This window comes from Scyliorhinus canicula, chromosome 11, assembly GCF_902713615.1.
Source record: "Scyliorhinus canicula chromosome 11, sScyCan1.1, whole genome shotgun sequence".
Lineage (NCBI taxonomy): Eukaryota > Metazoa > Chordata > Chondrichthyes > Carcharhiniformes > Scyliorhinidae > Scyliorhinus > Scyliorhinus canicula.
In genome coordinates, this window is record NC_052156.1 from 86688360 (window position 1) to 86714735 (window position 26376).

Sequence of the window (26376 nt, forward strand, 5' to 3'; positions counted from 1 at the left end):
CACATGGGTTACTGAAATTTATAAATGCAACTTCATTCACTGTTAAATAATTCTATTTATCCAAAACTAGTCACAACAAACGATCAGTATAGATTTTGTACATTCCCAATCTCATGAAGGCACTGATTTATACAGACTATCGATTCAAACTCCACTGCAGTAACATACCCAAGTGGCTTATTCTTCAATGCTGACAAGAAATTTAACTGCAAAGTTATTGCAGCTGGCTTGATCACTTTAACACACACTTTCCCAGGGAGGGGAGCGGAAGATTTGAATGAATCAGCTGGAGGAAGGATCTTCTCTATCCTTGATACAGTACTCATAAATAAGTTGCATGCATACAGGAGAAAATAGCTGAAGGATTACATCAATACTAAATCTCTCCGTTCTGGATCAGAACCTATTTGAGAAGAAGTACTTTCACGCATTTCTTCACCTATTTTTAAGTTAATGCAGAAGGGTGAGAAGATCTTATCAGTCCTGCAGGCCAGCACAGCTCACACTACCCAGGTCAGCACCATGTTTCTTGCACTCCTTTGCCACCCTGTTCTTCAGTTTGAAAACTTCAGTTCAACATTATGAGATTGCACAGCAGAACACGCAGTGATTGTCCTGACAACATGCTGTCCTGTCACTTCCAGCACACAATGATGTTTGAGTCATTCTCCAGCCTCTCATCCAATTCTTTGTAACTAATTCCTGAGAGAAACAGACAAAAAAAAAGTTACACTTCCCATGAAAAAGTATCAAACCCTCCCAAGCAGTTGGTCTCAGCTACAGCACAAGCCACAGGCAGAGTCAAGGAGATGTCAGAATGAACACTCTTGCTTTGGAGTCAGAAGGTTATCGGGTTCACAAGCTCCACTTTGACACTTGAGCACAAAATCTAGGCCGATACCCCAGTGCTGGAGATGCGACCTTTCAGAGGAGACGTTAATCGCCCATCAGCTCTCTCAGGCCAAGGTGAAAGACCCCATTGCACTGTTTTCAAGAGCAACAGGGGAAAATCTTCTGCTGTGTTACAGTATGGGTTAGATACAAAGTAAAGTTTTGTTTCAATCTGAGATCTGCCCTGACAAAATGCTTCACTTCAATCTCAAAGATCCTGGAATATTGTTCCTTTTCTAGCGCCAGCCCTTCTATTGCCGGATTGAGAATCCCAGTTATGCTGCTTATTGGAAGCTATAAATCCATATCCAACATACTACTCAAACTGAATTCATACAGGTCTCTTACTGCTAATCGTCTGCATTGTGAATACACATCGCAGTCCTGAACTCATCTAATCCTTTGCATCATTCTATTCCCTTGGCTGCCTTTGTTCTAGTAACGGAGTGATTCTTTGTGGGCTGGTGTACCTGTTTTGCAGCAGATTTCATCGTAGCTGTGTGAACCAGTGTAGAGACGTGGCGGCCGGCTCCTCTCGTCACGGTTGATCTTTACCGGATATTTGTGCAGTCGCCGAATTAGATCTTTCATTAGACCAAACTGGATTAACTTCCTGCCATCAGAGGAGAATGAGATAGGTTGGCTATTCTATAGCAAGTCACTTAGCAGACTCCCCGAAGTCTCTCCACTACTTACAGGTGTTACGACAGCCTGGGCTAGGGTGTGGTCAATTCCAGCTCCCCTTGACCCCGAGTCGCTACATGAGCGACTTAACCAACAACTCTTATAAAGGTTTGGGATCTTTGGTCCTACATTGCTCCAATGACCTACAGGCACCAGATTCGTAAGTAAAAACACAATAACTGCTTATTTATAAAAAGAAAATGCAATAATTAAACTAAAATAATGGCCTGCTAATCTATTACTTTCCCCTTTGACCATCCCACCCTCGACCCAAAGTAAGAGAGATGTGTTGATGTTGAAGCCTTTGTAGTCGGCTATCCTCCCAGACGTGCAGTGTTGAAAACCTCCAGTTCGAGAGGATTTTTTGGCATGTTCATTCAGTTAGAACTCACAATTATCACTCACTGAGGTAAGATTAGAGTTCTCCAATTATTAGATTTTAAAAGGAGGTTTTAAATAACCCAGCCTGCCTGGTGCTGGTCTGGATCTTCCTGACCAGCACCAGGCAAGCTGGTTTATTTGAAACTGGCTATGAGAGAGAGAGAGAGAGATAGAGAGAGAGCACGAGAGAGAGTGAGAGAGAGAGAGAGAGAGAGAGAAAAAGAGTGAGGTTCAAAAGTGAACTTCACTCTACAAAATGAAGTCTGTCTGAATTTGGCAGAACATTCCGGAACTCCAGCACCAATCATCATCGAGAGCTGCAAGTCCAGGGAAATCAAAGTAGCCGATTGACTGCAAGCCAAGTCCATCAAAATATGTTATTACTGGGCCTGACCAAATAACTGGGGTCTCCAGAGGCCAAACCAAACAGTACATCTGCCAGGGGGGGTTTCAGTAATTCATCCAGATACAAAAGTTATAACAGCCAAGATAACAAAAAAATAAAGGGAATACACAAGAGTAATCAGGTTTAAATAGGAGGGTCCTTACACAGGGCACAAGTCAGGAGCACGTTAGGATTCCCTCCATTTTGCTGGGTTGCTGCAATGAAACTCAATATCACCTAGGACAAGGCAGTCAGCTTGATTGATACATTACCTACAGACCAAGAATTCACATTCCTCAACCATCCCCGCACTGTTACACTGAAATACCATCTACAAGATGCACTGCAGCCACTTGTCAAGGCTTCTTCGACCAGACCCTCCAAACCTGCGACCTCGACCAATTAGAACGACAAGGGCAGTCGGCACTGAGGAACACCATTACTTGCCAGCTCTTAGTCACTCATTATCATGACTTTGTAGGTGTATCACTGCTCTTTCATTATCACTGAGAGGAAACCCTGGAATATCCTAACTAACAGCACCCTGTGGGAGCACCTACAACCCACAAACTACAGCAGCTTAAGAGTAATTAGAGATGGGCAATGAACGCTACACATCACGAGAATTAAAGAAAAGAAAGCATGAGACAAAATCAGCAGGAGCAGAGCGAGGGTAGGGAGCCCATCATTCTCATTCGTCCGATTTGCTCGTTTAGATAAATCACAAAGAGTATGAAGAAGTTATAATTTGTCCACACTGTGCTACAAGTTCTGGCTCAACATTTTACCTCTCGTCCACGTGTTGAAGTTGTTGTGCGTAGCGGGAGCAGAGATCTCGAGCTGTAGTGCCAGGACTGAGCCCACAGTATAGCTGGAATACATCTCGCAGATTGGCACGCTTGTGTCCTGCAAACAAAGGCTGCAATTAACAGGTCTCCAAAGGCCTCCCACTGCTATAGGATCCACCTCTCCTCCATAAGAGCCCATGGGGAAGTTTGAACTACATTTACATCCAGTGCCATTGAGAATGTAAGAAACTATAGGGTATTCAGTTCAATATATGCATTCTCTGACTGATTTCAATTCTAGGTGTTAACTATTGTTTTACACAGCAACACCATTACATCTTTTGTATTAGTAACCTCACTCTCTCATAATACATTCCAGTAACCTATATTTTGTGTTACCACAAACACTAAATTGGTGGGTTCCACAATAATCCTCTGGGATCTGTACAATGTTTAAGACTATTCCATTTAATGTATTAATCCAGGAATTAGCACTGATGCCAACATAAAACAGTGATTGTCTGCTAATGCAGCATAGGATGAGTTAACACCAGCAGTAAAATAGCCAACTGAGGAATGTCATAATTACACAGCAAGCATTTGTTCCTATTATCAACAGTAGTTTCAATCCTGTAATGCCTTCTCCTGGTTCCTCAATCCCATATCAGTTATTTTTATTGTGACTGGGGGACAGTTGGCTGGACGGCTGGTTTGTGACTCGGAGGAACACCAACAGCATGGGTTCAATTCCTGAACTGGCTGAGGTTATTCTTTAAGGCCCTGCCTTCTCAACCTTGCATCTCGTCTAAGGTGTGATGACCCTCGGGTTAAATCACCACCAGTCAGCTCTCAAAGGGGAGCCTGTGATTCCGGGACTGTGGCAATATTTCTCTTTATTGTGAACGTGCCAACTATTGGGTCCTTCCCAACAGATCCAAATCCTTCCCAATCTATTTGGATCGTTTCTCATCAGTTTTCCTGCCTCTAATTTTACCCTTTTATCTCTTTTAATGTCTTCTCCAAATGATGTCTTTTCAAATTAAAATAAATAGACCCCCCGCCCCACAATTAAAGGACAAGTTACTCACAAACTCCCTTTATCTTGAAAAGTTTCCATTTATTGAAATTCTTCCTTCTCTTTTGGCAAATGAAACCGCTCCATAGCTGCTGGATACCATGTGCCATTCCACAGGTGCCAATTGCTGGACAAACATTACACAGGTCCTGACAGATCTTGGGTACTTGGTCCGAATAGATGTCATCCGTGGAGGGCCCAAATGTGTTCTCATCCAATATTCACACATCTCCAACAAAGGTCATCAGATGCTGACTAAGAAATGGGAACATTGGACAACTTGTTTCTTGCTCCCTAACCCAGGGTTAATTTGTCACCCAGACGAAGATCAGCGCAATGGGTCTGGGATAAGCCTGCAGTGCTCATGCACACACTGTCCGGGGCCTCAGAGGAGCCATTTCCTATTTAAGGCAGTTTTCTATGCAGCGGTCTCCTCCACTTCCTTTGTCATACCATGGATTTACCTGAGCCACTAATCACAGACAAGAATGCTTATTAAATACTTTGTAAACCTAACTGTATGAAACCTGTCCCACCCAATAAACCAACCATATCTTGGAACACTCCATTACCCTGTATTGTTTAAGTAATTTCAAAGATTTTTAAATATTATGTCTGTCACATTTATTAGGCAGTGTATGCTTCAACCATTTTATTTAAAGAGTGGTGTTATAATTGTCACTTTCTAAATCTCAGGGGCATGATCACTTCAGAAAATCTCTAAAAATGAATAACAGTTTCACCTGCATAATGCAGTAAAGTGGCAAAAACAGGGATTTCTCCAACAGGGGCATGGAGTTAGGATGGCTCCGACATGACATTTCTCAGCTCAGTTGGCCGGAAAACATTTATGCTGCTACAGAATCTTTTTCAACCGGCAAAATCAGGAGTTAAGTCCATCAGTGAATTAACGAATATCTTAAGAGGAATATTTCTCTCCCAACCGTTATTGATTGTAGAAAGTCTTTGGTTCCACCGCCGTAGTCAGAAAGAAGTTGATACCATTTTACAGCATCTTCCTGGTTAGCTGGATAACAGATAAGGGCTGGAGTGACGATTCAAAATGGATACCTTAAGGAACAAGGCTGCAAAAGTGCAACCATGTCACCACTGCACATAGGTTGGACACTCAGCGGGGGAATGCTGAAGTAAAACAAATGCATGCAAGAACTGTGGCAAGTTGGGCTCAGAAAACGTCTTCTACACCAAGAAGGTTCAAGAAGAACAGCACAGTCAAACAACCTATTTGTAAAACAAATTAGTGGATAAAGCTCAAGATCATTCAAAAGACAGCAAAACTGAGCGACTGCAGGAGCTGAAGCTAGGTGTTTTGTCAATGCAGAGCAATCAATGACGTTTTTGGGCATATCCAAAACTTGAAGATCATGAAATTAAAATGGAAGTCGGTACTGTTGTGTTACGTTACTTCGTGTAACACAGGCTGCTACTTGATGCAGTCTTAACTAAAGGATGCTCCAGACTTTGAAATGAGTTCAACGTGTTTATCGAATTATTAACACCGTTCTTAAATGAGTTTGACTCTGCTAATCTAGCTGTAGTAACTCAGTCTAACTGTACCAGCTTGCTCTAAGCCACGTGCTGGGGTGTAATGCTGCTGCTGATCAACCCGGTCTTACTCTCTAGGTGTCTGTCTGTGGAAGAGGCAGAGCCTGTGTGCCCTATTCTTTTATATGGATCGTGTAGTGCCCCCTTGTGGCAATGCCACCTCTGGGTGTCCTGATTACCCATTGGTTGTGTCCTGTTCTAATGATCCATTGGTTGTATGTCTGCATGTCATGACATCTCTGGTGTTCCCTCTAGTGGCTACTTAGTTGTAGTGTATTTACATTAACCCCTTGTGTATTTACAGTGATGCATATCACTACATTCCCCTTTTTTTGTGTTACATATTTTCTGCACTTTGTTAAAGAAAATTGTACAAAACAGGTAGATAAATGATGACATGTACAAGTTGTGATGATATTGATGATTATACAATACCAATTAACAGTTATGAGTCCAAACTTTAGGAATTGGTACGGTCGAGTGGCTTGCTTGTTTTGTTGCTGAAGTGGTGATGTTGATGCTGTCATTTTCTTGTGAATGCCATCAGTGTTTCTGTGATCATGAGGTGTTCGAAAGGTCGATTCACTTAGTTGTCTGATTTGGACTCTGGTTTTTTTCTATGCTTGTGGTAGTGATTCTGTATGTCATCTTTCCTGAGAGCTGGTTTGCTGTTTGTAGTGGAGCAAACGTGAATCAGTGAGATTCGGTGTCATGCCATAGTACGTCTGCACTCTTGCCATTGTCTTGAGCTGTGCTGTCACATTGTCCTTCATGTGCAGAGTTGTACCATGTTGTACAAGTCGTTGTTCTATAGTTGTTGTTTTTGTTGTGTTTGTCGTGCTTGTTGTTGCCTTTGTTATGCTTCCTGTCATTGTTTTTGTTGTTCTTGTTTTTGTTGTTGTGCTTTTTGTGCTCAATGACCGTTCCGTGTGGATAATTCGAGTCATTCTTAAAGTTACTTGTGCCAGTATCCTGATGCTTCATTGAGCGTTTCTTCTTGAGGATTGTGAGAATGACCTGATGTGGCATTGATCTTGGTGACATCACTCCTTTATGGTTGATGTGATTCCTCTTTTGGTTCCTTGGTGCTCCTTTTCTGGAGTCATTTCTGGTTCACTTAAATCATCTTTGGTTTCTTGATGCTCCTCGTCTGGAGTCAAAATCTTCAAGATTTCATTTTCTTGTGGATAGGCTCGAGTGGATGAGGTTTTAATTGACGTGGTCTCACTGGACTATTAACACAGTTCTTAAATGAGTTCGACTCTTTGCTAATCTAACTATAGTAACTCAGTTTAACTGTACCAGCTTGCTCTAAGCCACGTGCTAGGTTGTGATGCTGCTGATCAACCCTGTCTTACTCTCTAGGTGTCTGTCTGTGGAAGAGGCAGAGCCTGTGTGCCCTGTCCTTTTATATGGACCGTGTAGTGCCCCCTTGTGGTAATGCCACCTCTGGGTGTCCTGAATACCCATTGGTTATGCCCGGTTCTAATGACCCATTGGTTGTATGTCTGCATGTCATGCCCTCTCTGGTGTTCCCTCTAGTGGTTATTTAGTTGTAGTGTATTTACATTAACCCCTTGTGTATATACAGTGATGCATATCACTACAGGTACGAGCGCAGCAGTATTGCTAATACCCGAGACTATTTATCACCAGAAATTGAAGTATCTGCCTTTAAAATAGTCAAATGGGACCCTAAGGATGTACACTGAAGAGGCCGTACCATTAAAAGGACGCATCATGGTGAAAGTAGAAGCAAATGGACAGACGGCAAAGTTGTCTCTTTACTTTGTCCGTGGAAACTTTCCGACCCTATTTGGCAGAACATGGTTGACTAAGATTAGGCTTAACTGGGAAACAGTTAATCGATTAGTTGCAACAGTAACTTGCAACAACTTCTGAAGAAATACGAGAAAGTGTTTGAAGATTCACTGGGCTGATTAGTTACTTGCTGCACCAAGTGAGTTTGTAGAAACTTCTCAAGAAGTTCTACTCTAATACCCCTATCCATTTGTAAGAAAAACACATTGAATTTCAATGCCTTTTCAAGGTATAAGAACTTGAACCATACCTGGCTTAGTGACATATGCCAGGCACTCTTCCTGCAAGGACTTGTCATCAACCAGATCTTGCACCCGAGGAGTCGGGCAGTACACGTTGGAATACTGCAGAGGGGAAAGGAACGAACGCAGTTAAACATCAACAGAACGATATGATTAGTGCAGATTCAATAAAACACAAGAGTTTTTGTTTTTATTATTCATTCATGGCCATCGCTGGCTAAGCAATTTCTAATTGCCCTTCTGAAGGTGGGTGAGCTGGCTTCTTGAACTGTTGCAGTCCAAGTGGTGTAGGTACACCCACAGTGCTGTTTGGCAGGGAGTTCCAGCATTTTGACCCAGCAACAGTGAAGGAGTGGCTGATATATTTCCAAGTCAGAATGATGCGTGATTGGAGGGGGAAGTTGCAGATGGTGGTGCTCCCCTGCACCTCTTGCCTTTACCTTGCTAGGTGGTTGATTTCCTGGGTTTGGTAGGTGCAGCAGTGCATCTTGCAGATCAGGCCTGTTCAAAGAACAGACCACGGGTCGAATGCACCACGCAAAGCCCCTCAATGCGGCCCGTTGGAGGTGGATTAGAAATGCCGTTCAAGCAGGTAACATGCAATGGAAGACTGTTCATGGGGAAGCTCCTCCAATCACAGTCTGTTCCACCCCCCGTGTTTCATGTTGATAGGCCCACCTTTTGTGGGTAAAGATACTTCCTACGTGGCGTGGGAGTCGGGAGGGCGGCACGGGAGTCGGGAGAGCGCGACGCGGGAGGGAGCGTGAGGGGGTGGGAGCGAGAGGGGGTGGGAGCGAGGGGGGTGGGGGGGTGGGAGCGAGGGGGGGTGGGAGCGAGGGGGGGTGGGAGCGAGGGGGGGTGGGAGCGAGGGGGGGGTGGGAGCGAGAGGGGGTGGGAGCGAGAGGGGGTGGGAGCGAGAGGGGGTGGGAGCGAGAGGGGGTGGGAGCGAGAGGGGGTGGGAGCGAGAGGGGGTGGGAGGGAGAGGGGGTGGGAGTGTGAGATAGTGCATTTGAGTAAGTGAGATGCTGAAAAGGCGTTTGATAGGTTGGAGTGGGAGTATCTGTTCGAGATCCTTGGTAGGCTTGGTTTTGGACCTAGATTTATATCTTGGATCCAGCCCTTGTATAGGACCTCCATCACAAGCGTTCATGTGGATGTCATGAGTGCAAAAATTTCTTTTTAAAAAAAAAAGAGTACCCACTTATTTTTTTTCCAATTAATGGTCAACTTAGCATGGCCTAAACCCGAGGATGCGATGGACTTCGCCAAGAGAGAAGGGCTGGTGCCGAACTGAGGACATTTTGGATTTGTGTTAAAAAGGCACTAAGCGATGTTTACACGTTTTTCTTGTGTTGTGTCTTTTTCCTGTTTTTCTCCCTCCTGTATTCGAGTTTTCGCTGGAAAAAGAGGGTAGTTAATGTATTTGGTGCTGGGGGCTTTTTGTGTTCGGATCGGTGTGGTTGGAAGTGCCTATTGCATATTTTGTTTTATTCAATTTGCACTAGTGTCGGGGTTTTCTTTGTTTCTTTTCCCAGAGCAATTGCTCGAGATGGCTGGTTTGGGGAAGTGGTGTTGATTGGGGGGGGGGGGATGGGTCAGAGGGATCAATAGGTGGGAGACTTGTTGGCGCAGGAGTCAAGAGCCACCAGGCTAGCTGGATGAGCTGTTCTACAGAAGCCAGTTTGTGGGGGGGGGGGGGGGTGTATATAGCTAGTTCATGGGGGAGGAGGAGGGTAGTTGATCTGCTGATGAGGGAGGGACTTGGATTCGGGAACATGGAGGAGGTTGGAGGTGGGGGCTGCCAGGAGGGAGGCCCGGTAAAGCGCGACACGGGCTAGGGACGTCCCCAAGAAAGGAGATGGTTGATCGACTGGAGGGGGTGGGGGGGGGGGGGGGGGGGGGGGGGGGCACCACATTGCCCCTCAACCAGGCTGATCACCTGGAACATTAGAGGGTTAAACAGGCCAGTGACGAGGGCATGTGTGTTTACGCATCTGAGGGTGCTGAAGGTGGCGTAATAATGCTTCAGGAGATCCATCTGAAAGTAGCTGACCAGGTCAGATTGTGGAAGGGCTGGATTAGCCAGGTCTTCCACTCGGGGCTGGACACTAAAACCAGTGTCACGATTTTGGTCAACAAATGGGTGCAATTCGAGGTGGGCTGCACAATCACGGATCAGGGAGGCAGATTTGTCACGGTGAGTGGCAAGCTTGAGGGGATGAGGGTAGTTTTGGTCAATGTATATGTCCAAAACTGGGACAATGTGGTTTTTATTAAGAGACTGCTGGGAAAGATACTGGACCTGGACTCGCACAGGCTGATTATGGGAGGTGATTTTAACACAGTCCTTGACCCCGGCCTAGACTGGTCGTGTTCAAAAACGGGTAAGATGCAGGCAATGACAAAAGAACTGAGGGGGTTAATGGAGCAAATAGGAGGGGCTGATCCATGGAGGGCTAGTTGGCCGATGGAGAGGGAGTTTTCGTTCTATTCACATGATCATAAGGTGTATTCCCGAATTGATTTTTTCATCATGAGCAGGGATTTGCTGGCGGGGGCGACAGACGTAGAATATTCGGTGATCGCTATTTCGGACCATGCCCCACACTGGGTTGATCTACAGGTCTGCAAGGAAAGTTTTCAGCGCTCTCAATGGGGGTTAGAGGTTGGGCTGTTGGCAGACGAGGTGGTGCGTGAGAGGGTGAGGAAATGTATGCAAAACTACCTGCAGGTCAATGATACAGGGCAAGTCTCAGCTGCGGTGCTCTGGGAGGCGCTGAAGGCAGTAGTGAGAGGGGAACTGATCTCGATTAGAGCACATAGGGACAGGACAGAAATGGACCGATTGGTAAAGGAGATCTTATAGATATTCAGGAGATATGCGGAGACCTGTGGGCAGAGCTATTAAGGGAACGACGAAAGCTACAGACTGAGTTTGGGGTGTTGTCCACAGGTAAGGCAGTAGAGCAGCTCAGGAAGGCGAGGGGTGCGATCTATGAGCACGGGGAGAAAGCCAGTAGAATGCTGGCACAGCAACTGAGGAAGAGGGAAGCGGCCAGGCAAATAGGGAAGGTGGTCGACGATGGGGGAAACTTGGCAGGGGATCCGGCAGGGCTGAACAAGATGTTCAGGGACTTCTATAGCAAGCTTCACACCTCGGAACCCCCTGCGGGGCCGGTGGGGATGAGGCACTTTCTGGATGGATTGACCTTCCCAAAAGGTGGCAAGGGATTGGTAGACGGGTTGGGGGCCCCGATCAGGACCGAAGAAATATTGAGGGGTTCGAGGACCATGCAATCGGGTAAAGCCCCGGGGTGGGATGGGTACCCGGTGGAATTTTATAAAAAGTTCTCCGAGATAGTGCTGGTTAGGGTTTTCAATGAGGCAAGAGACAGAGGGGTTTTACCCCCCCCCCCCCCCCCCCCCCGATGATGTCACAGGCCACCACCACCCTGATATTGAAACGGGACAAAGACCCGGAGGCATGTGGGTCCTATAGGCTGATCTCTCTGCTCAACGTAGCTGCTAAAATACTGGCCAAGCTCTTGGTGGCTAGGATTGAGGACTGTGTGCCAGACGTCATTATGGAAGATCAAACCGGGTTCGTCAAGGGCAGGCAGCTGGTGGCCAACCTAAGAAGGTTGCTGAATGTGATCATGATGCCCCCGGAAAGTAGGGACATAGAGGTAGTTGTGGCAATGGATGCAGAGAAGACTTTTGAATGGGTTGAGTGGGACTATTTATGGGAGGTGTTGGGACGATTTGGGTTTGGGGAGGGCTTTATTGACTGGATCAGACTGTTGTACCAGGCTCCGAAGGCGAGTGTAAGGATGAATAGGACGACATCTGACTATTTTAGACTGTACCGAGGGACAAGGCAGGGGTGTCCCCTCTCCCCACTGCTGTTTGCGCTAGCAATAGAGCCGCTGTCTATTGCTCTGAGAGCTTCTAGGGGTTGGAAGGGGCTGGTACCGGGGGGGGGGGGGGGGGGGGGGGGGGTGGCGGCGCAGGACTGGGGCCGGCTGCACAAGTTGAACTTATCTTGGTTGGCGGAGAAAATGAGGGCTGAGTTCCGGAGATGGGATGCGCTCCCACTGACCCGAGCGGGGAGAGTGCAGACAGTTAAAATGACGATCCTCCCGAGATTCCTGTTCATCCTCCAGTGTCTCCCAATTTTCATTCCGCGTTCTTTTTTCAAGAAGGTCAATAAAACGATTATGGAATTTGTGTGGGCGGGAAAGTCCCCGAGGGTGAGGAGATTGATGCTCGAGAGGAATCGAGAAGGTGGGCTGGCGCTACCAAACTTTAGTAACTACTACTGGGCGGCCAACATAGCTATGATATGGAAGTGGATTGTGGATGCGGGGTCGGTTTGGGGGCGAATGGAGGCCGCTTCATGCAGGGTCACCAGCTTGGCTGCCCTGGTTACAGCGCCCCGCCGCTCCTGCCGGTACTCCATCAGCCCTATAGTGGTGGCGACCTTGCGGATGTGGGACCAATGGAGAAGGCATGTGGGGGAAGTGAGAGCATCGGTTTGGTCCCCAATCTGCGACAATCACCGGTTTGCCTCGGGGAATATGGACGGTGGGTTCCGAACATGGTGGAGGGCGGGGATTGAGAGGATGGGGGATCTGTTCTTGGAAGGGAGCTTCTCGAGCATGAGGGCGTTAGAGGAGAAATTTGGGCTGGCGAGAGGGAATGAGTTCAGGTACTTGCAGGTGTGGGACTTTCTACGTAGACAGATTCCATCCTTCCCATGCCTGCTACTTCGGGGGATCCAGGACAGGGTAGTGTCCAGTGGATGGGTGGGGGAGGGGAGGGTCTCGGATATATATAAAGAACTTATGGGAGCAGAGGAGATGCAGATCGAGGAGCTGAAGCTTAAGTGGGAAGAGGAGCTCGGGGGTGAGATGGAAGGGGGCTTATGGGTGGAGGCGTCGAGTAGGGTAAACGCGACCGCAACATGCGCTAGGCTCAGCCTGATTCAATTCAGTCGTCCACCGGGCCCACATGACAGTGGCCTGGATGAGTAAATTTTTTGAATTGGAGGACAGGTGCGCCAGATGTTCGGGAGGACTAACGAACCATGTCCACATGTTCTGGGCATGTCCAAAACTCAGGGGGTACTGGCAGAGATTCGCGTACGTTATGTCCTGGGTACTGAAAACAAGGGAGGTGATGAGTCCAGAGGTGGCTATTTTTGGGGTTTCGGAGGACCCGAGAGTCCAGGAGGAGAGAGAGGCAGACGTTTTGGCCTTTGCTTCCCTGGTAGCCCGGCTATGAATTCTGCTGGAATGGAGGGGCTCAAAACGCCCGAAGTTGGAAGCCTGGCTATCGGAAATGGCGAGCTTTCTCAGTCTGGAGAGAATTACGTTCGCTCTGAGAGGGTCACTGTCAGGGTTCGCCTGGAGGTGGCAACCATTTATCGACTTCTTCGTGGAAAATTAATCGACAGCAGGGGGGGGGGGTTAGGGTAACGTAGATTAGAGGGGTAGTTAGGATGGTCCTTGTTCAGAGCAGCTGATTTTCTTCACTATATTGATTGTTCTTTGCACACTGTTTTATATTGTTGGTGTTTACTATGCCAAAATAACTTGATAAAATTGTTTATCAAAAAATTTTTTTTAGCGTGGCCAATCCATCTAGCCTGCACATCTTTTTAGGTTGTGGGGGTGAAACGCACGCAGACACGGGAGAATGTGCAAACTCCACACGGACAGTGACCCAGGTCCGGGATTCGAACTAGGGTCCTCAGCGCCGTAGCTACAGTGCTAACCACTGCGCCACCATGCTGCCCTGAGCAAAGTATTTCCAGCTGAAGAGAGGCATGAGGAAGAGGTGTCCATTTCCACACTGATGTTTGCCTTGGCAATTGAGCCTTTGGCCACGGCAATGAGGTAATCCATGAATTGGAGGGGGAGGGGGAGGGGGGGGGGGCGGGGCGGTAGGGAACGTAAGCTATTTCTATACGGGGATGATTTGTTGTATGTGGTGGATCCTCATTCCTTTGCAGAGAAGTTGTTCAGGAGTTTTGTTTCCTTCTCAGGGCATAAATTGAACCTAAGCCAAAGCAAATACTTTCAGGCCCATGATTGAGCCTCGTACCATAAGCTAAGTTTTGCGGGTTTGGTAAATGGGGTCAAGGCTGGCTTGAGGAAGTGGGATCACTTACTCTGTCCCTGATGGGCAGGGTTCAGTTGGTAAAGATGAATATCATCTCAAGATTTTTATTTTTGTTTCAATGTCTCCCGGTTTTCCTTCCCAAATATTCTTTGTGAAAGTCAATAAAATGATATCTTCTGTTATTTGGGCAGGCAAGACCGTACGGATTTGCAGGGTGTTCTTGCAGAGGGAAAGGCAATCGGGGGGCCTAGCTTTGCCCAATCTGTTATTTTATTATTGGGCGGCGAATATTGAAAAAAATATGGTGGTTGCTTATGGGTTAAGAGTCCATATGGGAGCAGATTAAGAAGACTGTCGACAGGGGCACCAGTCTGAGGGCCTTGGTTATGGCTCCTCTGCCGTTTTCCCCTGTGAAGTGGACTTCGTGTCCAATGGTTGTGGCCACTCCGAGAACATGGAGACAGTTTAGCCAGCATTTCAAGCTGCGTGCTATGTCGCTGTTAGCCCCATTTTGTGGTAACCATCGTTTTGTTCCGTCAACCTTGGGTTTGTCATTTGGGGCTTGGGGGGGGGGGGGGGGGGGAAGGAAGGATTGGGGTGAATTGTGGAGATGTTTATAAATGGAAATTCATTCGTTTCGAGGAGTGGTTGAAGTTCCAGTTTCCAAGAACAAATCTGTTTAGGTATTACCAGGTGCGTAACTTTTTGCAGAAGGGGATTCCTTGGCGTCCTCCCCCTCTTTGATGGATAGGATTCTTTCGATGGTGGAGCTGGGGGAGAGGTAGATATTGGTCATCTACAGTTGGCTGGCATCGGTGGAACAAACTCCATTGGATGAGCTAAAATGAAAGTGGGAGAGGATTCTGGGTCAGGCTTTTGAAGGGGGGGGGGGGAGCGGTGTAGCGTGAGGTTCTGCACAGAGTCAACTCCACCTCCTCGTGCGCAAGGCTGAGCTTGATTCAGTTCAGGGCGGTGCATAGAGCAGATGTGACCGGCGCATAGATGAGTGTTTTATTTCCCGGAGGTAGAGGATAGGTGCGAGCATTGTTCATGTGCCGTCAAATCACACGCATATGTTCTGGTCTTAATAATAATCACTTATCATCACAAGTAGGCTTCAATGAAGTTCTGTGTAAAGCCCCTAGTTGCCACATTCTAGCGCCTGTTTGGAGAGACCGGAACGGCCTCTGGTCCTAAACCTGTGAGGTTTTGTGCCTCTTCAGCACTATGTCAGGGATTCTTGGGATTGAGTTGGAGCCTTTCCCTTTGGTGGCTATCTTTGGGGTCTCAGGATGCAGCACGTGGCACAGTGGTTAGCACTGCTGCCTACAGCACTGAGGACCCTAGTTCGAATCCCAGCCCTGGGTCACTGTCCTTGTGGAGTTTGCACAATCTGCCCGTGTCACCCCTACAACCCAAAGATGTGCAGGATAGGTGGATTAGCCAGGCTAAATTGCCTCTTAACTGGAACAAAAAAAAATTGGGTACTCTAAATTAAAAAAAAAATCTTTGGGGTCTCTGACTTGCCGGAGCTGCAGACAGGGGTGGTGCTTTGGCCTCCGCCTCACTGATAGCCGGAGAGTTCTGCTTGGGTGGAAGGCTCCAGTTCCGCCAGTGCTTCGACGTGGTTAAGTGACATTTTGGAGTTGTTGAAAAGGTCAAGTCTTTCATAAGGGGTTCAGCAGAAGGGTTCTGCTTGAGGTGGCAGCCTGTTCATTTCCTATTTCAGAGAACTGGTCACTATCAACTGGTGTACCAGCCTCCCCGGACAGGCGCCGGAATGTGGTGACTAGGGGCTTTTCACAGTAACTTTATTGAAGCCTACTCGTGACAATAAGCGATTTTCATTTCATTTTTTTTTCATCAGATGTTCAGGGTTGGGTAGGGGGGCCGTTGGAATTTTTTTGGGGGAGGGGGGAATTTGTCATGTCTGTTTTTCCTTTGTGGGTTGTGGGGGTGAGTTCAGAATTCTAACAGTAATTGTGTAATTTTGTTTTTTTATTATATTGAAAAATTTCTCTTAATAAAAATATTTTTTTCAGAAAAGTATACTTCCGAGTTTGGCTGGGGATTATTGAACTTAATGTGAGTTGTGTGAAACTATGAGCGTGTGAGGAACTGGTGCTTTCTTTCAGGTGTTGCAGTTTAAATAGGGTGTGACTTTGGAAATGGTTCTTTCCATTGCAAAGAATTTCCTGGGTGTGGAAGCGATCACTGGCTGGTTTACAAAGGGTGGTTAAAACTGCTCTTGGATTTAGCGGTCAAGCTGCAGTTGACTTTACCTGAAGCTGTGCGAAGGTGGAGATAATACAAATGATAGCTCAGAATTTAAATTTGCCAGTAACAACCTGAATCATCAGAATTAGCTAGAATTCAATTGCAAATGAAACAATTAGAGATGCAGGGAAAAGATAAACAGAAGAAATTAGAAATGCAAGAAAAGGAGAGAATGGTTATGACCAAGGAAAAAGAAAAAGAGTGCGGCTGTGGCAAAGAAAAAAAAAGAGGGGGGCAGCACGGTGGCTCAGTGGTTAGCATTGCTGCCTACGGCGCTGAGGACCCGGGTTCGAATCCCGGCCCTGGGTCACTCTGTGTGGAGTTTGCACATTCTCCCCGTGTCTGCGTGGGTTTCACCCCCACAACCCAAAGATGTGCAGGATAGGTAGATTGAACACTCTAAATTGCCCCTTAATTGGAAAAAATAATTGGGTACTCTAAATTTATAGAAAAAAAAAAGAAAAAAAAAAAAAAAAAAAGAAAAAAAAAGAGGGCATTTCAAAAGGAAATGAGGAAACTTCACATGGAAATGGAAAGATTAGCAAGGGAAGAAATTATTTTAAAAAAAAGAGGGAATTGAGAGAAACTGGGACTGCAAAGAGAACATCAATGTAAAATGTTAGGCTGAAGCGGAAGAAAATCTAGAGGAAGGATTAACACATACTGGTTAAAAGTCTAATAGGGAAATTGTGTATGCCTTTTTAAAATCTCATTTAAACTAAAGAATTGAATTGGCCAAAGGCCATTTGGGTATTATTGGTTCAAACAAAGTTAGTAGGTAGAGCTAACGAAGTGTTGACATCACTATCAGAGGTGGCATTTAAGGATTATGATGAGGTGAGAAAAGCCACCTTCAGTGGCAGAAGCCGACAGACAGAAATTTAGAAATCTAAGGAAAGAACCAGGTCAGGTATATAATTTGAAAGAATGAAAAAAAATAATTTTGATAGGTGGATAACAGCATCAAAATAGACCAAACACATGATGCTCTTAGGGAAATAATTATTTTGGAAGAATTTAAAGATTCACTTCCCGCATCAGTGAGAACTCACGTGGAAGAGCAAAGGGTTAAAACTGCTAGACAGGCAGCAGAAATGGCAGATGACTGAACTAGTTCATAAATCAAGGTCTGGTTTTCAACATCAATTTCAATCTGTGAAAGTTAGAAACTGGAGAAATTATAAATTCACAGGCAATCAAGGCAAAGGAGATAGAAAGGAGAGTTTGTCTTAGGTTAAAAAATAAACCTATGATAGTGGAAGAGAGATAAGAAAACTTGAATGTTTTTATTTCAATAAAGTTCGATACATGAAGTTGCAGTGTTGGTGGCTTAAGAAAAGTACTAAGGGGACTTCCGGTTGCGGCTATGCGGAGCTAAGCTGCACGTTCGGCAGCTCCCGCCAGGAACGGACTTTTGGGCTCTTTTTAGGGCCCCCAGCGGTGCTTATTCAACGATTCCCGACGTGGGGAGGAGTCAGCAGCAGTTCCCCATCGGTATATAGCCTGGACCAGGAGTGGGGCGAACAAGATAGCGGTGGCAGCGCCAAAGAAAAAGCGAGGGAAGAAGCACAAGATGGCGGCCGGCGGAGACCTCGAGGCATGGAGGCAGTGGGCGCAGGAGCAGCAGGAGACTCTCCAGCGCTGCTTTCGGGAGCTCAAAGCGGAGCTGCTAGAGCCGTTGAAGGCTTCCATCGACAAGCTGCTGGAGACGCTGACAGCCCAGGGGGTGGCAATCCGGGATCTCCGACAACAAGCCTCTGAAAGAGAGGATGATGGCCTCAGCCCTCGCGGTAAAGGTGGAGATGCATGAGGAGCTCCATAAAAAGTGGCAGGAGCGGTTCGAGGAGATGGAGAACCGGTCGAGGCGGAAAAATTTGCGGATCCTGGGCCTCCCGGAGGGGCTGGAGGGGTCAGACCTGGGGGCCTACGTGGTCGTCCTGCTGAACTCGCTGATGGGAGCTGGGTCCTTCCAGGGGCCCCTGGAGCTGGAGGGGCCCACAGAATACTGGCAAGGAGGCCCAAGCCGAATGAGCCGCCACGGGCGGTGCTGGTGCGGTTCCACCGGTTCGTTGACCGGGAGTGTGCGCTCAGGTGGGCCAAGAAGGAGCGGAGTAGCAGGTGGGAGAACGCGGTGGTGCGGATCTACCAGGACTGGAGTGTGGAGGTGGCTAAGCGGAGGGCCGGGCACAACCGGACGAAGGCGGTGCTACACAGAAAAGGAGTGAAGTTTGGCATGTTGCAGCCGGCGCGTTTGTGGGTCACCTACAAGGACTGACACTTTTACTTCGAGTCCCCGGAGGCGGCGTGGGCCTTTGTGCAGGCCGAGAAGTTGGACTCAAACTGTGGGTTGGGTGCGGGGCTCTGTATGTAACTGTGTTATTTTCTGAGGGGGGGCTTTCTGTTTAATGCTGGTTCTGTGTTGTTTTCAGGGCGGGGGGGGGGGCACTGTCTTTTTGCGTGGGTTCGGTGGATGGGCTTGAGGCGGGGGGTAGACTTGCAGTGTGGGGAGCTGATGGTGGGAGGGGGCTGGGGCCCCGCGAGGGGCTTGGGCCGACAATGGGAGCTGCCTTAGAGGAGATGGGGTCGGGCAGGTGGAAAGCGCGGGCTTTTTCCTGCGCTGAGAGTTGATGGGGGCGGGGTTGGAGCTGAGAAGCGCGGGCTTTTTTCCCGCCCGAGAGCAGGAGGAGGAGAGCCTGCTGGTGGGCACTGGGGAGGAGGGGTAGCCCCACGCTGGGAGAAGTCGGAGGAGTGGCGGGAGTTGCCGGGGTCAGCAGGCTTACGGGAGTACTATGGAGGGAGTAACGCGGCTAGGAGGGGTCCTAGCTTTGGGGGGGGGGGTCGAGATGGGGGATTGCCGCCGTGGGGAATGGGCCGAGCGGGAGGCGCTGGCCAGTGGCGGGCAGGGGAAGGGTTATGGCTAGTCGGCGGGGGAGGGGGGCAGGGAGCCCCCTGATCCGGCTGATAACTTGGAATGTGAGGGGACTGAATGGGCCGGTCAAATGGGCCCGCGTGTTTACGCACCTGAAGGCGGACGTGGCCATGCTTCAGGAGACGCACCTGAAGGTGGCGGACCAGGTTAGATTGAGGAAGGGATGGGTAGGCCAAGTGTTTCATTCAGGGCTGGATGCAAAAAATCGGGGGTGGCGATCCTGGTGGGAAAGAGGGTGTCGTTTGAGGCGTCAAAGGTGGTGGCGGACAGCGGCGGGAGGTATGTGATGGTGAGCGGGAAGCTGCAGGGGGAGCGGGTGGTGCTGGTGAACGTATACGCCCCGAACTGGGATGATGCGGGGTTTATGCGGCGCATGTTGGGCCGCATTCCAGATCTGGAGACGGGGTCCTGATAATGGGGGGGAACTTCAATACAGTGTTGGATCTCCCATTGGATCGATCCAGGTCCAGGACGGGTAGGAGGCCAGCCTACCTAAGATGTTGAGGGAGTTTATGGACCAGATGGGAGGGGTGGATCCTTGGAGGTTTGTGAGGCCGAGGGCCAGGGAGTTTTCATTCTTCTCCCATGTGCATAAGGCCTATTCCTGGATTGATTTTTAAAATATGAGCAGGGGGCTGATTTCGAGGGTGGAGGATGCCGAATATTCGACGATAGTCATTTCGGATCATGCCCCGCACTGGGTGGACCTCGAGCTGGGGGAGGAGAGAGACCAGCGCCTGCTCTGGCGCTTGGAGATGGGGCTGCTGGCAGATGAGGAGGTGGGTGGGTGGGTTCGAGGATGTATCAAGAGGTACCTGGAGGCCAATGATAATGGGGAGGTCCGGGTGGGGACGGTCTGGGAGGCATTGAAGGCGGTGATTAGAGGGGAGTTGATCTGCATCCGAGCCCATAGGGAGAGGAGAGAGAGGGAGAGGCTGGTGGGGGAGCTGATGAGGGTGGATAGGAGATACGCGGAGGCTCCGGAGGGGGGATTGCTGGGGGAGCGGCGTAGTCTTCAGGCCAATTTCGACTTACTGACCACCAGAAAGGCGGAAGCTCAGTGGAGGAAGGCACAGGGAGCGGTGTATGAATATGGGGAGAAGGCGAGTAGGATGCTGGCGCATCAGCTCTGTAAGCGGGATGCAGCCAGGGAGATTGGTGGAGTTAAGGATAGGGGAGGGAATGTGGTGCGAAGGGGGGTAGACATCAATGGGATCTTCAGGGACTTTTACGGGGAATTGCATCGGTCTGAACCCCTAGCGGAGGGGGGGGGGGGCGGAAGAGAGAGGAGGAATGGGGCGCTTCTTGGACCGGCTGAGATTCCCGAAGGTGGAGGAGGGGCAGGTGGAGGGACTGGGGGTGCCGATTGAGCTGGTGGAGTTGGTCAAAGGGATAGGGAGCATGCAGTCGGGGAGGGGGCCGGGGCCGGACGGGTTCCCGGTCGAATTCTATAAAATGTATGCAGACCTGCTGGGTCCCCTGTTGGTTAGGACCTTCAACGAGGCATGGGAGGGGGGGGCTTTCCTTGATCCTTAAGCAGGACAAGGACCCCCTGCAGTGTAGACGCCAAGCTGTTGGCGAAGATCTTGGCCACAAGGATAGAGGACTGTGTGCCGTGGGTCAACCAAGAGGATCAGAAGGGGTTCGTGAAGGGAAGGCAGCTGAATACCAACATACGGAGGCTCTTGAATGTTATAACGATGCCAGCGGTAGCGGAGATAGTGGTGGCGCTAGACGCGGAGAAGGCCGTTGATAGGGTTGAGTGGGGGTACATGTGGGAGGTGCTGGAAAGGTTTGGGTTTGGGGAGGGGTTTGTCAGATGGGTGAGGTTGTTATATGAGGCCCCGATGGCGAGCGTGGCCATGAATAGGAGGTGATCGGAGTACTTTCGGGTATACCGAGGCACGAGACAGGGGTGTCCCTGGTCCCCCTTGCTCTTTGGGTTGGCAATCAAACCCCTGGCCATGGCGTTGAGGGAGTCGAGGAACTGGAGGGGACTGGTGCGGGGTGGGGAGGAGCACAGAGTGTCGCTTTATGCAGATGACTTATTACTATATGTGGCGGACCCAGTGGGGGAATGCCGGAGGTGATGAAGATTCTCAGGGAATTTGGGGACCTCTCAGGGTACAAGCTCAACCTGGGTAAGAGCGAGCTGTTCGTCGTGCACCCAGGGGATCAGGAGGGGATTGGTAGGCTCCCACTAAAAAGGGCGGAGAGGAGCTTTAGGTACTTGGGAGTCCAGGTGGCCAGGAGCTGGAGGGCCCTACACAAACTTAACCTTACAAGGCTGGTGGAGCAAATGGAGGAGGAGTTTAAAATATGGGACATGCTGCCACTGTCGCTGGCGGGCAGGGTGCAGTCAGTCAAGATGACGGTGCTCCCGAGGTTTTTGTTCCTGTTCCAGTGCCTCCCCATCCTTATCCCGAAGGCCTTTTTTAGGAACGTCAACAGGAGTATTACGGGATTTGTATGGGCGCACGGGATCCCGAGGGTGAGAAGGGTGTTTTTGGAGCGGGGCAGGGATAAGGGGGGCTGGCGTTGCCCAACCTCTGTGGGTACTATTGGGCTGCCAACGCAGCGATGGTGCGTAAGTGGGTAATGGATGGGGAAGGGGCAGCATGGAAGAGGATGGAGATGGCGTCCTGTGTGGACACGAGCCTGGGGGCGCTGGTAACGGCACCGTTGCCACTCCCTCCAACGAGGTATACCACGTGGTGGCAGCTACCCTCAAAATTTGGGGGCAATGGAGACGACACAGGGGGGAGGTGGGGGTCTCGATGGGGTCCCCGATACGGAGGAACCACCGGTTTGTTCCAGGGAGAATCGATGGCGGGTTCCTGAGTTGGCACAGGGCAGGTGTTAGGAGGTTGAGGGACCTGTTTGTAGACGGGAAGTTTGCGAGCCTGGGTGAGTTAGAGGGGAAGTTTGGGCTCCCCCTGGGGAACATGTTTAGGTACATGCAGGTTAGGGCGTTTGCCAGGCGGCAGGTGGCGGGGTTCCCTCTGTTGCCCTCACGTGGGGTCCAGGACAGGGTGCTCTCGGGGGTGTGGGTTGGAGGGGGGAGGATTTCGGACATGTACCATGTGATGCAGGAGGTAGACGAGGCCTCGGTGGAGGAGCTAAAGGGTAAATGGGAGGAGGAGCTGGGTGAGGAGATTGAGGAGGGAACGTGGGCGGATGCTCTGGAAAGAGTGAACTCCTCCTCTTCTTGTGCGAGGCTTCGCCTCATACAGTTCAAGGTGCTACATAGGGCTCATATGACCGGGACGAGGATGAGTAGGTTCTTTGGGGGCGAAGACAGGTGTACTAGGTGCTCGGGGAGCCCAGCGAACCATGCCCATATGTTCTGGGCATGCCCAGCGCTGGGGGAATTTTGGAAGGGGGTAGCAAGCACGGTGTCGAGGGTGGTAGGATCCAGGGTCAAGCCAGGCTGGGGACTCGCAATTTTTGGGGTTGCAGTGGAGCCGGGAGTGCAGGAGGCGATAGAGTCTGGGGTCCTGGCCTTTGCGTCCCTAGTAGCCCGGCGGAGGATTCTACTTCAGTGGAAGGATGCGAGGCCCCCAAGCGTGGAGGCCTGGGTCAACGATATGGCGGGGTTCATCAAATTGGAGAGGGTGAAATTTGCCCTGAGGGGATCAGTACAGGGGTTTTTCAGGCGGTGGCAACCTTTCCTAGATTTCCTGGCAGAACGGTAGAGAAAAAGGCCAGCAGCAGCCCGGGGGGGTGGGGGATCGTTTCGGTGGGTTGGGGTGAGGGGACGTGTACATGTGTTCTTTGTTTATGACGGGTGTTAATCTATTTCTTCTGTTTTGTATTTACCGGGGGGGGGGGGTTGGCTCTTTCTTGTTTTTCTTAGTTGTTAATATTTTTTGTTAATATTTTCTGTTATTGATATTTTGTGAAAATCTGAATAAAAATTATTTAAAAAAAAAAAGAAAAGTACTAAGGGGCAGCACGGTGGCACAGTGGTTAGCACTGCTGCCTCACAGCGCTGAGGTCCCAGGGTCGATTCCGGCTCTGGGTCATTGTCCATGTCGAGTTTGCATATTCCCCCCGTGTTTGCGTGGGTTTTGCCCCCACAACCCAAAGATGTGCAGGGTAAGTGGCTTGGCCACGCTAAACTGCCCCTTAATTGGAAAAAATGAATTGGGTACTCTAAATTTATTTAAAAAAAGAAAAAGTACTAAGACGACAGACTCTCTAAAATAAGATAAGCCAGTGGGGTTTATTGAAGTGGATAACAAAACATGGTTCCAGTGAAAAGTTTCAAAAGAGTCGACAGCTGGTTCAGAGGTTGGTGGATAAGTAATGCCAGATCATTTTAAAGATTTTATTTGTGAGGAAAGGGCTGTACAATGTGGAGCAGGTAATTAAGATTAAGATCGCATTCTTTTTATTTATTTATTTAATTTTTCCAATTAAGGGGCAATTTCCCACTGGGTCACTGTCTGTGCGGAGTCTGCACGTTCTCCCCGCGTCTGCGTGGGTTTCCTCTGAGTGCTCCAGTTTCCTCCCACAGTCCAAAGACATGCAGGTTTGGTGGATTGGCCATGCTAAATTGCCCTTAGTGTCCAAAAAGGTTTGGAGGGATTATTAGGTTACAAAGATAGGGTGGAAGTGAAGGCTTAAGTGGGTCGGTACAGATTCGATGGGCCGAATGGCCTCCTTCTGCACCATATGTTCTAATTTAGCCTGGCCAATCCACCCACCCTGCACATCTTTGGGTTGCGGGGGTGAGACCTATGCAGATCCGGGAAGAATGTGCAAACTTCACACGGACAGTGACCCGGGATCAAACCCGGGTCCTCAGCGCAGTGAGGCAGCAGTGCTAACCACTGCCACCGTGCCGACCGGAGATGAAGATATTAAGGGATACAGGGGCAAGTCAATCTTTAATGGTGAGAGATAAGGAGATATGCTGTTCAGAAGGAGTATTGCCAGAAGAGGTGGTGATATGTGGAGTTAGTGGTGAAAGGAGCAGTGTACCACTATGTAAGTAAGGTTAGAGAGTCCGGTTAAAAGTGGTGGTCGGAGTCATAGAGAAATTACCTTTTTGAGGGGTACAATTCACCCTGGGCAATGATATAGCTGGATCACGTGGGAGTGATGCCTACTGTGGTTGAAAAGCGGCCATCTGTTACTGGTGGAGGGAGTGAATGCGGTGGATGTTGCTAAGTTTGGAACTTGACAGAGTGAATCTTAAAGTAAGCAGTGGATCTCAGATTATAAATAAAGCCCATTCAAAAGAGAAGTTATATGGTTATTGAAACATGTCTTTCAAGCAGGTTCCTGAGCTTTGAAGTTAATCATTGCTTTACTGAGTACCCCCTCTGTGCAGCTAGTCAAAAGTTATAAATTACAGATGCACCTAATAATGGTTGCTTGGGGATTCAAAATTGTTGCAAGATTGAGGCCAAGGAAAATAATACGAACAGGCTGGAACAGCTCGTCTTTTACACACTGATCCAGAGGATTAAATAGGAACGAATAAGAGCTGCAACCACCAACTTCCTGCCAGAGCAGTGTTGAGTGCCAAATATATATTTATTTACACAATATTTGTATTAAAAAAATAGAAACATGGTGGGTTCAGTTGCAGATATGGGCAAAGCATCTTGCCAAACGCCAAAAGGTTTATATTCTATGTTCTATGTTCTATGTTCTATGTACACATTTATAATATTTTTTTAATGGATAGAGAGAGACTCGTTTCGGTCACCAGGTAGCAGTGGATTTTTACAAACTTAGATATTATCCACGTGAAGAAAAAAAAATGTTTTTAAAAACGAAAATTTTTTTGATTGGGTTTGCAAGCAATGGGCCTTTTAGAATCCCTACACTGCAGAAGGACGCCATTCAGCCCTCAAGTCTGCACCAGCCCTTGGAAAGAGAATCCTACTTGCCTCCGCCCTATCCCTGTAACCCCACCTAACCTTTTGGACACTAAGGGGCAATTTAACATGGTTAATCCACTTAACCTGTACATCTTTGGACTGTGGGTGGAAACCGGATCACCTGGAGGAAACTCACGCAGACAGGCGGAGAAAGTGCTTTTTGCCCCCCCCCCCCCCCCCACCCCCCCCCACACACATCACTTTGACCTTTTTGCTGTGTTATTGTGTGATTTCTGTTGCTGCCAGGTTGGGTCAGGTTGTACTTTGTAAATGTGAATAGGGCCTCGGCTGACTGGGCGGGTGGGATCAGGGAAGTATTGATGTAATTGGGGGTGAAGTTTGACGTCATTGGGGATGGGCTGCTATGTCACCAGAGGACAGGGTGTGATTTGTGGGACCCACAAAGAGAGAGAGCAAAGGGCTCCCAAAGGTCCGCCTGTGGTTGGGGTGCCAATCAAGTGGGCTGTTTTGTCCTGGGTGATGTTGAGCTTCTTCAGTGTTGTTGGAGACAAGTGGAGAGTGTGAAGATAGGTAGACCATCATCTGTATATAATGAGTAGCTCATCATCATCTGTATGTGTATTATAAGTTAGATGTTTTACTGCTGTAGTTCTAGCATCCAACCAGCAGGTGGGGTGAGTATGCAGGCCCGGGACTTCCGGTTGCGGTGATGCAGAGCTAAGCCGCACGTTCGGTAGCTCCCGCTATTTTCGGTCTTTTGGGCTCTTTTAAGGGCCCGCAGCGGTACTGGTTGGACTTTCCCCCGTGTGGGAACACTTCCTCTAAGATTCTGCGCCGGTGGATGGCCTGGACCAGAGCGGAGCGGTCAAAAAATCGGCTTTGGAGCAGAGAAAGGTGCGAGGCAGGAAAGACAAGATGGCGGCGGACGGGGAATCAGCAGCGTGGCAGCAGTGGGCGCGGGAGCAGCAGGAGCTGCTTCAGCGCTCCTTCAGGGAGCTGAAGGCAGAGACCCTGGAACCGCTTAAGGCCTCCCTGGTCAAGCTCATGGCGACCCAGACGGCTCAGGGTGCGGAGATCCGAGAGCTTCGGCAAAAGGCCTCGGAGAGCGAGGACGAACTCCTGGGCCTGGCAGTGAAGGTGGAGTTGCACAAGGCGCTCCACAAGAAGTGGTCAGTGAGGATGGAGGATATGGAGAACTGCACCCGTCGGAAGAACCTGCGGATTCTAGGCCTCCCAGAGGGGCTGGAAGGTTCGGATTTGGGGGCCTATGTGACTATGATGCTGAACTCGCTAATGGGCGCGGTGTCTTTCCAGGGACCCTTGGAGCTGGAGGGTGCCCATCGGGTGTTGCTGAGGAAA

General features: G+C 49.1%; 1 protein-coding gene across 2 annotated transcripts in view; it reads right to left on the reverse strand.

The window, feature by feature from the left end:
• Positions 1-4: 4 nt before the first annotated feature.
• The window catches only part of nprl2 (NPR2 like, GATOR1 complex subunit), a 55685-nt gene continuing 29313 nt past the window's right edge, over positions 5-26376 (reverse strand). For both annotated transcript variants that reach the window (XM_038810817.1, XM_038810818.1), the window contains 4 exons: positions 7842-7935; positions 3130-3247; positions 1362-1504; positions 5-702 (listed from right to left, as the gene is read on the reverse strand). In XM_038810817.1, the coding sequence (XP_038666745.1) occupies positions 635-702; positions 1362-1504; positions 3130-3247; positions 7842-7935 (423 nt within the window). In that variant the 3' untranslated portion in view covers positions 5-634. The remainder of the gene's footprint in view (positions 703-1361; positions 1505-3129; positions 3248-7841; positions 7936-26376) is intronic.